Source organism: Aplosporella prunicola (assembly GCF_010093885.1).
Source record: "Aplosporella prunicola CBS 121167 unplaced genomic scaffold K452scaffold_56, whole genome shotgun sequence".
In the NCBI taxonomy this organism is placed as follows: Eukaryota; Fungi; Ascomycota; class Dothideomycetes; order Botryosphaeriales; family Aplosporellaceae; genus Aplosporella; species Aplosporella prunicola.
Window position 1 is genome coordinate 32,230 of NW_022983584.1, and position 11,870 is coordinate 44,099.

Genomic DNA, 11,870 nt, shown 5'->3' on the forward strand with positions numbered 1-11,870 from the left:
CTGAACTAAACTACGCTACAAACAACCAAGCAAGCAAGCAAACAAACAACCAAGCAATCAAACCCTCGCATCGACCATCACCCATCACCGCATCGTATCGCGCTTTTTTGAATCAACCTAGGTATCCACCACCCACCACCCATTCATTTCAGCCATCTGCCTGATATCGCTCTCGCTCTCGCTCTCGTGCCGCATCGTCCTGTACACACTACCTCCCCCCCGCCATAACGCTCTCGTAATACCGCAGCCCCAACTCCCGCCCCGCACCCAACACCGCCTCCTCAGCCAACGGCAGCCGCAGCACCTGCGCCCGCTCAATGCCCAACGCTTCTGCCCCTGCCCCACTAGCAGCACCCCTCGCGGCCCGCTGAGCCCGCTCACCCGCCTCCACCCTCGCCGCAACCACGCGCGCCATCTCCGCCACCGCCGCCCGCTCCACCAGCTCCCTGGAGCTCAAGTCCGGACTCAGCGCCGCGAGCGCGCGGGCCAGTCTGCGCAGCGGCTCAACCGGGGCAGGAGCAGCGAACTGGGCGTCTGCATCCAGCAGCGCCAGATAGTCCGCGTACATGGCGCCGCCATGGGCCCAAGCCTCGACGGCGTCGAGGGCCGCGGGCCCGGCTTCCGAAAAGCGCGCGAGCAGCGAACGCAGCGCCGCCGCGTCTTCCGGCGCGTTGGAGATGACGGCGGCGGGCGCGACGGCCCGGCAGAGCACGCTGTGCGCGGCGTTGTAGTTGCCCGCGAGGAGGAGGAACTGCGTCTCGCGCACTGGATCTTGCAGGACGGCGCGGGCGTGCTGCGCCTTCGCTTCGTAGATCCACGTGCTGCTGATTTGGAGGCCCGTGGTGAGGTGAGCGAAGACGGCGTCGGTATCGGCGTCGTCGCCGATGCGCGCCGCGTTGAAGGCCAGCAGGTCTTTGATTGCGGCTGTGCGCTCCGTTTCTTCCGTTAGGTGGATCAGCACCCATAGCGCGTGCAGCCAGTGCTCGGGCGTCAGCAGGGGCAGCGCAAACGTCGACGTCAGCGTGTCTGAGAGCTTTGTGATTTCGCGCGCGTTCCAAATGTCCGCGTCCGATGGGTCGTAGTTGTCGTCTGCCGTGATGGCCAGGCGTGGGAGAACCTCCTTGGCGCGCAAAAGGCACAGCAGCTGCCAACTGAGACGCGCGTTGACGGGGTTGCCGGTCGCGTTCTCAGGCGCAAGAATCGCAGCAATGTCAACAGGCTCGCGAATGCAGTAGGAGCGGTAGATTTTCAGAAGACCCCAGAGCAGGTCCTCCCGCTCGTTGGGCTGCGGGTCCTCCCAGCCCGTCTTGACACCAGCCCGGATGAACCATGGCACCGGTTTGGCGTGTTCATCCCCGTCGCGGAGCTCCTCCTCGAAGCGCTTGACGGCCTCTTCGATCGACTCCTCATTGAAGCGGTCCGACGAGCAGGCATACCACAGACGCAGGCCAAAGGCTTGGCGCCAGTCAAACCCAAAGCGCGTGGAGATTCTAATATCTTCAGCCTTGTTCTCGGCACCGCCGCCCGTCTTGCCGTCAGCGACGGAACACTCGCCTGAGAGAATAGTGTAGAGCACTCGCACCGCATCGCTCATCTCTGAGATGGTGCCCTGGTTACGCCATTCCTCAAGTTGAGCAGCAATGTCCTGACGAGCGGATTGCGCGCCACCAATTTGCGCGACGAGGGTGGCCAGACGGAAATCCTTGCCTTCGATGAGCGCCTCGCAAGCCTCAGCGACGCTGTAGCTGGACAAGTGCGCAATGGCCTTTTCCTCGGAAGACTTGGCTTGGCGCGCTTGACGATCCGCATCAGGTAGGATGATCGACTTCCAAAATTCCGAAAGGGCGTCCTTGCGAACCAGGCTCTCAACGTGATCCAGACTATCAAACCGCGGAGCGCCATGAGGGCGAAGATCAGCCGGATCGTCGAACAGAATACTAGCAAGCTGCCAGACTTGCTGCTCGTATTTCCCAGCTGGAGTGTCGACTTCGACGACATTGACAAGGTCCTTAAAGGCAATCTCATACGTCTTCGCCCGGGGAGCCTCTTCCGCAGGGTCTAGAAACACTGGCGTGTTCTTTGCCTGCGCCTGCTCGTCCATCACAGCCGGCCAAATCTATAGAATGTTAGATACGTTTCGTAAACGAATTCAAAGACTTACATCGGTCGGAGCGGAAAATTTCGCAAAGCGAATATCCCGGTGCTGACCAACTACCGAACCCTTGAGGTTGGCAAGAAAGTCGCCCTGCATCCTCGGCGTGTTACCCGGAGTAGCATAGGTCAGAGTACCGTCAAATGTCCAGGTCGGCTTGAAAGACTCGTGAAAAGCCTTGTCGGCGTCGTCCAAAGCGGCAAGTTCCTCACCAGTCTTGGGCTTCTTAGCATAAGGCCACTGTAAAAACACAAATCTCAGTAACTTATTATCTCAAATTGTGCTACGTACATGAGCGGGCGCAACGTCTGGCCCTCTAATCAATATGTCGACATGTCCAAAAAGGTGCCAGACGCCACGCCCAAACCCATAACGAACAATAAACAAGGATGGTGGAATCAAACCTCGAGCCCCTTTGCTTTTGTCCCCTGCTCGCGAGTACTCCTGCGTGCCGTACTCTGCCCGAAAAGTGAGTTCATCACGTCGATGCTGGTGGAAAAAGGCTTCGACTTGTCCGAGGCCTTTGGTGTAGCGTCGTTCTTGTCGTCAAGCTGCTTCAAGGCAATGCCCTGGTTGTCGCGGAGCGCCTGACGGTCCTGCTTCTTTGGGCTGACCGTGCGTTGCAACTGCTCAGTCCAGTCACCCCCAAAATCAAAGGCACCCTTGGTGGGAGTGCCGAATCCAGAACGACTAGCCTTGAGAATAGACTTGGGCAAGCTTGGAGCGGTGGAAACCGGGTTCTTGGCGTGCGATAGCTCCGTGGTTTGATCCAGAACTGGAAACGAACCCGCCATGTTCTGTTCCATTTCCGAATCGGATCCGCTGTGGTAGGACGCGACATCTTCCATGTCGCTACCATCCTCAAAGGGACCCACGGAGCGCTCATCTAAAAAAGACTGCGAGCTGTTGATGGTGTCGTCCCGAACTTCGACCATGTCGTCATCCTCGTAGTAAGCGTCCTCGTCGTCAAAACCACCGGGGACGTTCCTCCGCGGCGCAACCGAGCGCTGGCTTCTCTTGAACTCAAAAGTGTCGTCTGGGTCGGACGCGTTGGTGCTGACGGTCATGTCCTCAGAGAGGTGCGACAGAGCGCTGAGACCTGCCGGGGTGCGGGTCTTGGGGGTGGGCGTGTCAGGAGGGGCATGGAGCATAGTCGTCTCCTCTTCCTCCTCATCCTCCTCCTCATCGTAGTCCAGGCCATAAGTGGTATAGTGCTCAACATGGAACTTCCAAATACCCAAGTCCTTGTTGTAGTCAAGGAAGTCGGTGCCTTCGACCTTCTTAAGGCGTTCGACATGCTTTTCGAAACGTCTACCAGCCTGCTCGAGCTTGCCAGCCTGAGCACGAGGCCAAGAGTTCTCCAGGAGGATCGTAGAAGGAACGTTGAGACCCTTACCCATCGGAGGCGTCTGCGTCTTAGAGGGGTAAACTGTAGCGTTGCGAATCCTGAGCAACACAAGCTCGTCGAAGAAAGTGTCAAGATTCACACCCGTCAGGTCAACTGGGTGCTCAAATATGATTTCACCAACACCCTTGCGACCGACCTTGAAATCCCGAAGAGACTTGAGCTCCTGCGCGCTCATCTTCTTCAACTCGGCGACGCTAGGCTCAGACCAGTACTCGCCAGGCTTCTGGTCTTTGTGGGCCTTGCGAGCCTGAGCGTTGGCAGCTTCAAAGGCATCGTCCTGGGGAGCAGTAGAAATGCTGTTTCCGACGACCTGCTCCATCTCGGGCGTGTGGCCGTTCGCAGAGGTACCGTTGGACTGCGGCGTGGTAGGCTTGGAGCGCAGATATCCTTGCTCCTCGGCGCTAGGAGTGGCCGACTCACGCTCGGCTGGGACAAGAGCGCCGTTGGTACCATTCAAAGAGCCGTTGTTCAAGGCAGTGTTGGCATCAAAGCTGACCCTCTTCCTGGCAGAGCTGGGGCTGGTGCTCTCGCCGCTTTCACCGAAGAGAGAGGGACGAACGTTCAGACCCCGATCAATGTTCAATTTCTTCATACTACCAGTGTTGGAGTACGCCGGGCGCTTGGTGGCATTGAACGCGCCGGGAGAGAGAATGCTGTCTTCCGTCGACCAACTGTTGCGAATGTTCGAGGCCGAAAAACTCTTCGACAGAGACTTCGAGAAGCTACCACCGCCAAGCAGACTGCTGCTAAAGCCAGGAGTGGCATTGCTCGCAGTGCTACCAGGCGTTCCATAGCTGGAGTAGTTGAAGCCAAGGCCGTTGAGGCGCTTCTGCGGTGTTATCAGACGGGATGACGCGGCAGGGTTGATACGGTGTTGAGGCAAAATGGCGCTCTTCTTCATCTTCTGGCTGCTCGACAAAGGAGTCGCCAAAGGTCCAGCACTCTGGTTTGGAGAACCAAGGCTGGCAAAGAGCTGGTCATTGCCGTAGGGGTTGGAGCCGGCGGCCATGGAAGCGGTCAAAGCAGGAGCCTGGTTGGGGTTCTGCTGGTTCACGGAGCCGCCAAAGAGACTGCCGCCCAGTTGGTTCTGCTGTTGGGGTTGTTGCTGGTTTCCACCGAACAAAGAGCCACCGAGACCGCCAGAGGTGTTGCCGGTGTTGTTTTGGCCCATGTTTCCGAAGAGACCACCACCAGTGCCGGAGGTGTTGGTTGAAGAACCGAATAGTCCACCAGGTTTGTTTTGCTGCTGAGCGCCACCAAAGAGGCCGCCACCGGTGTTTTGCTGAGTTTGGTTGTTTTGACCTAAGCCGCCAAACAAACCTCCACCCGTGTTTGTCTGGGTGTTGGTGTTTCCAAACAGACCAGTGCCACCCGTGTTTGTCGCAGGCTTGGCACCACCAAAGAGACCGCCGCCCGTGTTAGACGTGTTGTTTGCGCCGCCAAAGAGACCACCGCCACCGGTGTTTGTGTTTGTGTTCGCACCGCCACCAAACAATCCTCCACCGCCAGTAGCACCGGTGCTGCCGCCGAAGAGAGGCTTGTTCTGGGGTTGTTGCTGTTGATTGTTGTTCGCACCAAATCCTCCGCCGAACAAACTGCCTCCCGTAGTGTTGCCTTGGTTCTGTTGTTGGTTTTGGCCACCAAAGCCGCCGAAGGGGTTCGAGTTTTGCTGAGTGTTGTTGTTGGCACCAAAGGCCGGAGTAGTCGTGTTGCTAGCGCCACCGAACAAACCACCTCCGGTAGAAGTATTGGTGTTGCTTCCAAAGCCGGTAGTTGAGGCACCAAAGCCAGTACCAGTGCCAGTGCCAGTGCCAGTCGTGCTAGCACCAAAGCCACCAAACGCAGGCTTTTGCTGGTTCTGGTTGCTTCCGAACAAACCACCACCGCTGGTGTTGCTTCCAAACCCTCCCGTCGCTCCGCCACCGAAAGCGGGAGTCGACGTGTTGTTCGCCGTACCAAAGAGTCCTCCTCCAGAAGGCTGCGAAGACGTAGCCGTGGAACCTCCGAAGAGTCCAGTTGCGGGCTTGTTCTGGCCAAACAGTCCACCACCAGTGTTGCTGCCGAATCCCGTGCCCGTGTTCTGAGCACCACCGCCAAAGGGAGTCGTCGTGTTGGTGTTGCCGCCGAACAAACCGCCGCCGGTATTCGTGTTCGAGCCGAAACCTGTGCCAGTGTTGGCTGTGTTGGTGTTGGCGCCGAATCCGCCAAAACCAGTGCTTGTGCCAAAGGCGCCTGCCTGGCCGTTCGAGTTGCCGTAGCGTCGGCCCTGCGCGTAGTCTTGCAGTCTCAGTTCCTCAAGCGAGAAGCCCTGGTAAGGTTGCTGGAACGTGATGGTCTGGTAATGCGCGTTTTGGCTGGTGGCACCGTCCTTCTCAATGTGAGCCTGGAAGGGTGTGCCGGCAGTACCGTTGTTAGTATTCTGCGCAAGACCACCACCAAAGGCTGTGCTAGCGCCGGCACCGAAAGCGGGGGTACCGGTAGCTGGCGCGCTGCCGCCACCGAAAAGCCCACCTGTCCCCGTCGTACCCGACCCGAAAGCAGGCTTGTTTTGACCGAAGAGACCACCGCCGCCGCCAGCGGCGTTGCCGCCGAAACCAGTCGAGCCAGTATTCGCAGTGCTGCCGAACCCTCCACCGCCAAATCCAGTGGAGCCCGAGGTCGCGGTGCCGCCGCCGAAGATGCTACCGCTCGTGGACGTGTTTGTTGCGCCAAAGGCGGGCTTCGCGCCGAAAGGCGAAGTCGTGTTTGTGCTTCCGAAACCTATAGGTGGCAGCATTAGTGGAGTGTTCCCAGAGGCAGACTTTGTGCGCGCAGGCCGAGACATGGTTGCGGAGGTTGAAGGACCAAAAGGAAAGAAGCCAAGTGTCGAGCGCGAGGGTTATAAGGAAAGGACGGCGCGCCAGGGACGTGCGCTAGGCCAAGGTGAATGGCGCAGTGTTAAGGTGAATGTCGCAAACACGCGTGTCGCAAAGTAGCGAGACGCAGGTGAAAGGGCCTCCCAGACCGACGCGGTGACGTACCTCCGCTGCCGAAGCCGCCACCAGTGTTGGCGCCACCACCACCAAAGATGCTGCCGCCGGTGGTGTTGTTGTTGGAGCTGCCGAAGCCACCAAAGCCTGGAGTTGCGGGGAAGGCCATGTTAACCCTGGGATGATCTGACGTCGCGCACAGGTCGAAAAGGCTCCAGGGTCGAATCGCGCGCGGATCGGCCGGAGTGGGATACAAGGATAACAGCAAGAGGCTTACCTGTGCCCGTGTTGCTGCCGGCAGAGGAGCCAAAGCCACCAAAGCCGGAGCCTTGGGTGTTGTTGTTTTGGGAGCCGAAGCCACCAAAGCCGCCGAAGCCCGACATGGCGCGCTGTCAAGGAGCGACGCGCAAGTGCAGATGCGATGGGGGGGTACGATGTGTGAATATGGGGGTGCGCGAACAGAATTGTGCGCTGGGACGTCGTCGCGACGCGCGCCAAGGAGGAGGTGAAATGCTACGTCAAACGCGAGACAATTGGACGTCGGGCCACGCGGTATCCACAAGGCCAAGCAGACAAGATGGCTCGACTCGCCGCAAAGAATGACGATGTCGAGAGAGGGTATGGGGCTGCGCGACGACGTGGCAGAAGGGCGATGGCGATGGAAGAGCTTTGGGTGAGTGTCGGCGGCGGAGGGATTTCAGGCCCATGCAGCACGGCACGTGATGTCTTGTCAAGCCACTCGATCGCCAGTCACTTTCAGTTTACTTGTAGGATCACGTCACGCTAGCAAGTATTGTACCTAAGACTACTTTTGAAGATTGACACGAAGTAGTAGTTGAGTGAGGAGAGAGTGTGTGTTTGTGTGAGGATGTGGTTCTTTTTTAAATGTGCAGCGCGTCACCAGTCCAGGCAGCCATCAGGCATCAGGCAGCAAACTGTCGATGACTGCCTGCGGTTGCCTGCAACAGTAGTGCAGCGGACAATCCTTTCCCCTCGGCCTCGGCCTTCGTCGCTGCGTCGAAAGAAGCTTAAACCACGCGCAAAGCAGCAGCGCCCGTGATCCCTGTGTGTATCCCGCCGCCTGTTGTACCTTGCGTCGCCACAACACGCTCCACCAACACGGCGCGCGCCAGCCAGCCAAGCCCTGCAGCAGACGCGTCTCCCCGCCAACACAAAGAGAGCTCCAGTGCAGTGCTACTCGCTGCTCAACCCCCCCACACCCCATTGCACCCTCCCACCCACACTCATGGCGACGGCCAACTTCTCCGGTCGTACCTACGGCGCCAGCGGCCTGGGCCGCAATGCCGGCGCTGCGAATCCCGCCGCCGCGCCCTCCAACGCCTTCAACGCCTCGTCGGCCGCCGCGGGCTTCGGCGCCCCCGCCGGCCCTTCGCACCAGCACCGCGAGGCGCAGCGGTTGGAGCGCGAGCGGGCTGAGCGCGCAGAGAGGGAGCGTTTGGAGCAGCAAGGGCGCGGGGATATAGCTGATCTGAGCGACGAGCAGAGGGAGGAGATCAACGAGGCAGTAAGCTGGCCTTCTTCCCAATGGACAGTAAAGAACAATAACTAAATATATCTGGACAGTTCCAACTCTTCGACCTCGACAAGGACGGCCACATCGACTACCACGAGCTCAAAGTCGCCATGAAAGCCCTCGGCTTCGACCTCCCCAAACAAGAAATCCTCAACATCCTGCGCGCAACCGGGTTCGTGTGCACCTCTCAAAGAAACCCCAAACAAATCCGCACCCACTAACACGCACCCCTCGCAGCGTCCCCGCAACCACACTCACCCAGCCCGCCCAAGCAGGCGCCAAAGCCAAACCCCCCACCACCAGCACAACCGCCCCACCAGCCTTCACGGGCCCCTCGCGCCTGCTGCTCCCGCTCGCCGCCTTCCAGGCCCTCATGGCCCACCGCATGCTCACCCGCGACCCGCGCGACGAGATCCTCCGCGCCTTTGAGCTCTTCGACGACGGCGCAAAAGGCAGCATCACGCTGGCGGACCTGCGGCGCGTGGCGCGCGAGCTGGGCGAGGGGCTGCAGGAGGAGGAGCTGGTGGCTATGATTGAGGAGTTTGATCTTGATGGGGATGGCGCGATTGGGAAGGACGAATTTGTGGGCATTTGTTTGGGTTGATGAGGCGAGGAGGAGGGAGGGAGGGAGGAAGGATGGGGGAGAGTTGCCGGCGCTTGCGTGCGGATTGCTTGAGATGGACGTGACTATGCGCGCTGCGGGCTGAGTGGACGCACAAAGAGCTTCTTGTCGCCCTGTTGCTGTCCCGCAAGGAAGCGCGCGCACGCAGCCCGCCAGCGGGACTACCTGCAAGCGCGCCTCACACAAACAGTCCCTCCCCAACGCTTCCCTGCACCATATAGCAGCCCATCAGCCCAGCGGTCCCATTTGAGGCGAGGCCCTCTACCCTTAACCCACTATCCGCACGGCGTTTGGGCGCACAGGAACCGCAAGAAAACAAAAAACAACCCGGCTCGTGGCGTTTTAGGAGTCTGGTTTTGGCGTGTTTTGGCAATATACCACACTTTTCACTGATCTGCTCTGCTCTGTTCTTGGCTTGTCTTGTCTTGGCTTGGCTTGTTTTTAGGCTTGGTCTCAGCTGTGGCCTTTGTGGTGTTTTGTTGTTGATTGTTGATTGTTGATTTAGGAGGGTGAGGGGTTTGGGCTGCGTGCGGGGTGGGTGTGTTAGGCTTGTGTTCATGTTGATGTCGTTGGGTGTGTGCGTGTGTGGTCAAAGACTGCCTGAGTGGGTGTTTGTGGCAGGGCAGTGTATGTACGATACAGACGGTGGAGGAACGGGTCAGCAAACACAGACAACCAGACACGGACAAACAGACAGACAACCATTGCTAAACTAACAGTAAGAATGCAAACGAGAAAAACGACCAAGTAATCACAGGGTCAATGTACAATCCAGCTTCCCTCCCCCATCTAAAACCCCTCTCCCCCTCCCATGCTCACTCTTTTCTGCCTAGAGAAAACCCCACTCTACTGTCCCGGAGCAACCAGACCGCCCTTCTTTCCAGTGTCATGAGCCCAACCACCCGCGAGCGGCATGCCGCCGTTCTTGGCCGAAAAGTCCTTTATCCTAGCCTCAAGCTCAGGACGGAAATGACGGATCAAGCCCTGAAGGGGCCAGGCAAAAGCCTCACCCAGAGCGCAAATGGTGTGGCCCTCGACCTGCTTGGTCAGCTCCTGAAGCATGTCGATTTCGCGGTCACGGGCCTGGCCCTTCTCGAAGCGCTGCATGATCTGATAGGTCCACTTGGAGCCCTCGCGGCACGGCGTGCACTGGCCGCACGACTCGTGCTTGTAGAACTTGCTCAGGCGCGAAATGGCGCGCACCACGTCCGTCGACTGGTCCATGACGATGACGGCCGCCGTGCCCAGACCCGACTGCGAGTCCTTGAGCGCGTCAAAGTCCATCAGCTGCTCGTCGCACACGTGCTTTGGCAGAATCGGCGTCGATGACCCGCCAGGGATCACCGCCTTCAGGTTGTCCCAGCCGCCGCGCACGCCGCCGCAGTGCTTGTCGATCAGCTCGCGCAGCGGGATCGACATCTCCTCCTCAACAGTGCAAGGGTTGTTGACGTGGCCCGAGATACAGAAGAGCTTGGTGCCTGCGTTCCTTTCGCGGCCGAATGAGTTGAACCAGTTGCCACCGCGACGGCAAATGGTGGGCGCGACGGCAATGGTCTCGACGTTGGCAACGGTCGAGGGGCAGCCGAACAGACCCACGGCAGCGGGGAAAGGAGGCTTCAGGCGGGGCTTGCCGGGCTTGCCCTCCAGGGACTCAATCAGCGACGTCTCCTCGCCGCAGACGTAGGCGCCCATTCCACGGTGGATGTAGACGTCAAAGTCGTAGCCAGAGCCGCAGGCGTTCTTGCCAATCAGGCCGGCCTGGTAGGCCTCCTGGATGGCGCGCTGCAGGACCGTCGCCTCGTGGTAGAACTCGCCACGGATGTAGATGTATGCGGCCGTGCAGTTCATGGCACGGCCGGCAACCAGACAGCCCTCGATGAGCTTGTGCGGGTCCTTGCGCATAATCTCACGGTCCTTGCACGTGCCGGGCTCACCCTCGTCGGCGTTGACGACCAGGTAGCGCGGCTTGTTGTCCTTGTCCCAATCCTTGAAGTTCATGAAAGACCACTTCATGCCCGAGGGGAAACCGGCGCCACCACGGCCACGCAGGCCAGAGGCCTTGATCTCGGAAATGATCTGTACGCCAAGTCGATCAGCAAGAGTCCAGCACGCATTGCCCCAGCCATTGATGAAGACGCACCCATTCGTGGCCCTTGAGGACAATCTCCTTGGTCTTGTGCCAGTCGCCGTACTTCATGGCGCTCTTGAGGTCGGCGCCATGGTGGCCGTAGAGGTTCTGGAAGATGCGGTCCTGGTCCTTGAGGCCGCCGTGGCGGTGGACGGGGGCGTCCTGGACGGTCGCGAGGCTTCTCCGCTGGGTGCGGGCCGACGAGGTAGTGGCGGAAAGACGGGCGGCGGTCGAGGCCGAGGGCAGGACGCGGTGCGTGGCGCCGGAGAGGACCTGGGTCGCGGGCGCGTGCCGGGCAAGCATGGTGGCGACCGAGAGTATGTTGTTGTGAGATGGGGTGGTGCCCGCAGGCAATGTGGTGGGTAGGTGGTGGTTATGCAGGTTGCGGGTGGAGGTTGGCGGAGGATTGAAGGTTCACTTGCCTTCGTAATTGGACTAGCGGCCGCCCTCATTGGCCGATGCTCCCCTCAACATCATCGACTTCGACACAGCACATCGATCAGGCACTTTAGCTCGCACCTGCTGGTCAATCCATGACTCTCTCTCGATGCATTCCTGCCCGCTCGCTGCTCAATCGCTCTGCCTGCACACGCTTCGCCCTGCCGCAAGGGCCGTGTCCCCTCAGTAGTGGGTAATCCACGCGCCTGATTGGTCGGATTCTCTTGTACGAGATTTCGCGTCCACAGCGCGTGAACCCGGCCTTGCAGGAGGATGCAAAGCTCCATTGGCGATACATCTGCCGCGTATGTCCTCTGTCATGTCTCCCAAGTTCGCTTGGGAGTTTTTGCCATTCCCCAGCCATGTTGTCGCTTTTGTCAGCATTCGGCCTCATCGCGGTGCGGCCACGTCTTTAAGTTTCAGGTCGATACTTCTTACAATAGACTTGAGGTATATACGTCGTGCCACCGGTCCATCTGTATAATTGAAAAGCTAGATCATACATGGCGAACAGTACCCGAAGCCCTTCACAGGCGTGAGATCCGTGTTGTCAAAGATCGCTTTGAGACCATTAAGGGCACAGTTATTCGTCTGCACTGCTCTATATCCATTGTAACCG

The 11,870-nt window shown here is 59.2% G+C and overlaps 3 protein-coding genes across 3 annotated transcripts; 1 reads left to right on the top strand and 2 right to left on the bottom strand.

Moving 5' to 3' along the window:
• Positions 1 to 208: 208 nt before the first annotated feature.
• On the bottom strand, positions 209 to 6,912 carry K452DRAFT_313381 (uncharacterized protein; the record flags this gene model as incomplete). The annotated part of the gene is made up of 6 exons (XM_033543657.1): positions 209 to 2,116; positions 2,162 to 2,392; positions 2,444 to 2,580; positions 2,610 to 6,320; positions 6,581 to 6,676; positions 6,807 to 6,912. 6 exons carry the CDS (start codon positions 6,910 to 6,912, stop codon positions 209 to 211), a joined length of 6,189 nt encoding a protein of 2,062 aa, XP_033391930.1.
• An 863-nt stretch (positions 6,913 to 7,775) lies between these two features.
• On the top strand, positions 7,776 to 8,667 carry K452DRAFT_302945 (uncharacterized protein; the record flags this gene model as incomplete). The annotated part of the gene is made up of 3 exons (XM_033542658.1): positions 7,776 to 8,054; positions 8,114 to 8,235; positions 8,301 to 8,667. 3 exons carry the CDS (start codon positions 7,776 to 7,778, stop codon positions 8,665 to 8,667), a joined length of 768 nt encoding a protein of 255 aa, XP_033391931.1.
• Positions 8,668 to 9,531: 864 nt separating this feature from the next.
• K452DRAFT_237886 (uncharacterized protein) lies at positions 9,532 to 11,116 on the bottom strand (the record flags this gene model as incomplete). The annotated part of the gene is made up of 2 exons (XM_033537628.1): positions 9,532 to 10,761; positions 10,826 to 11,116. The coding sequence occupies 2 exons, from the start codon at positions 11,114 to 11,116 to the stop codon at positions 9,532 to 9,534; spliced, it is 1,521 nt and encodes a 506-aa protein (XP_033391932.1).
• Between the last annotated feature and the right edge of the window lie 754 nt (positions 11,117 to 11,870).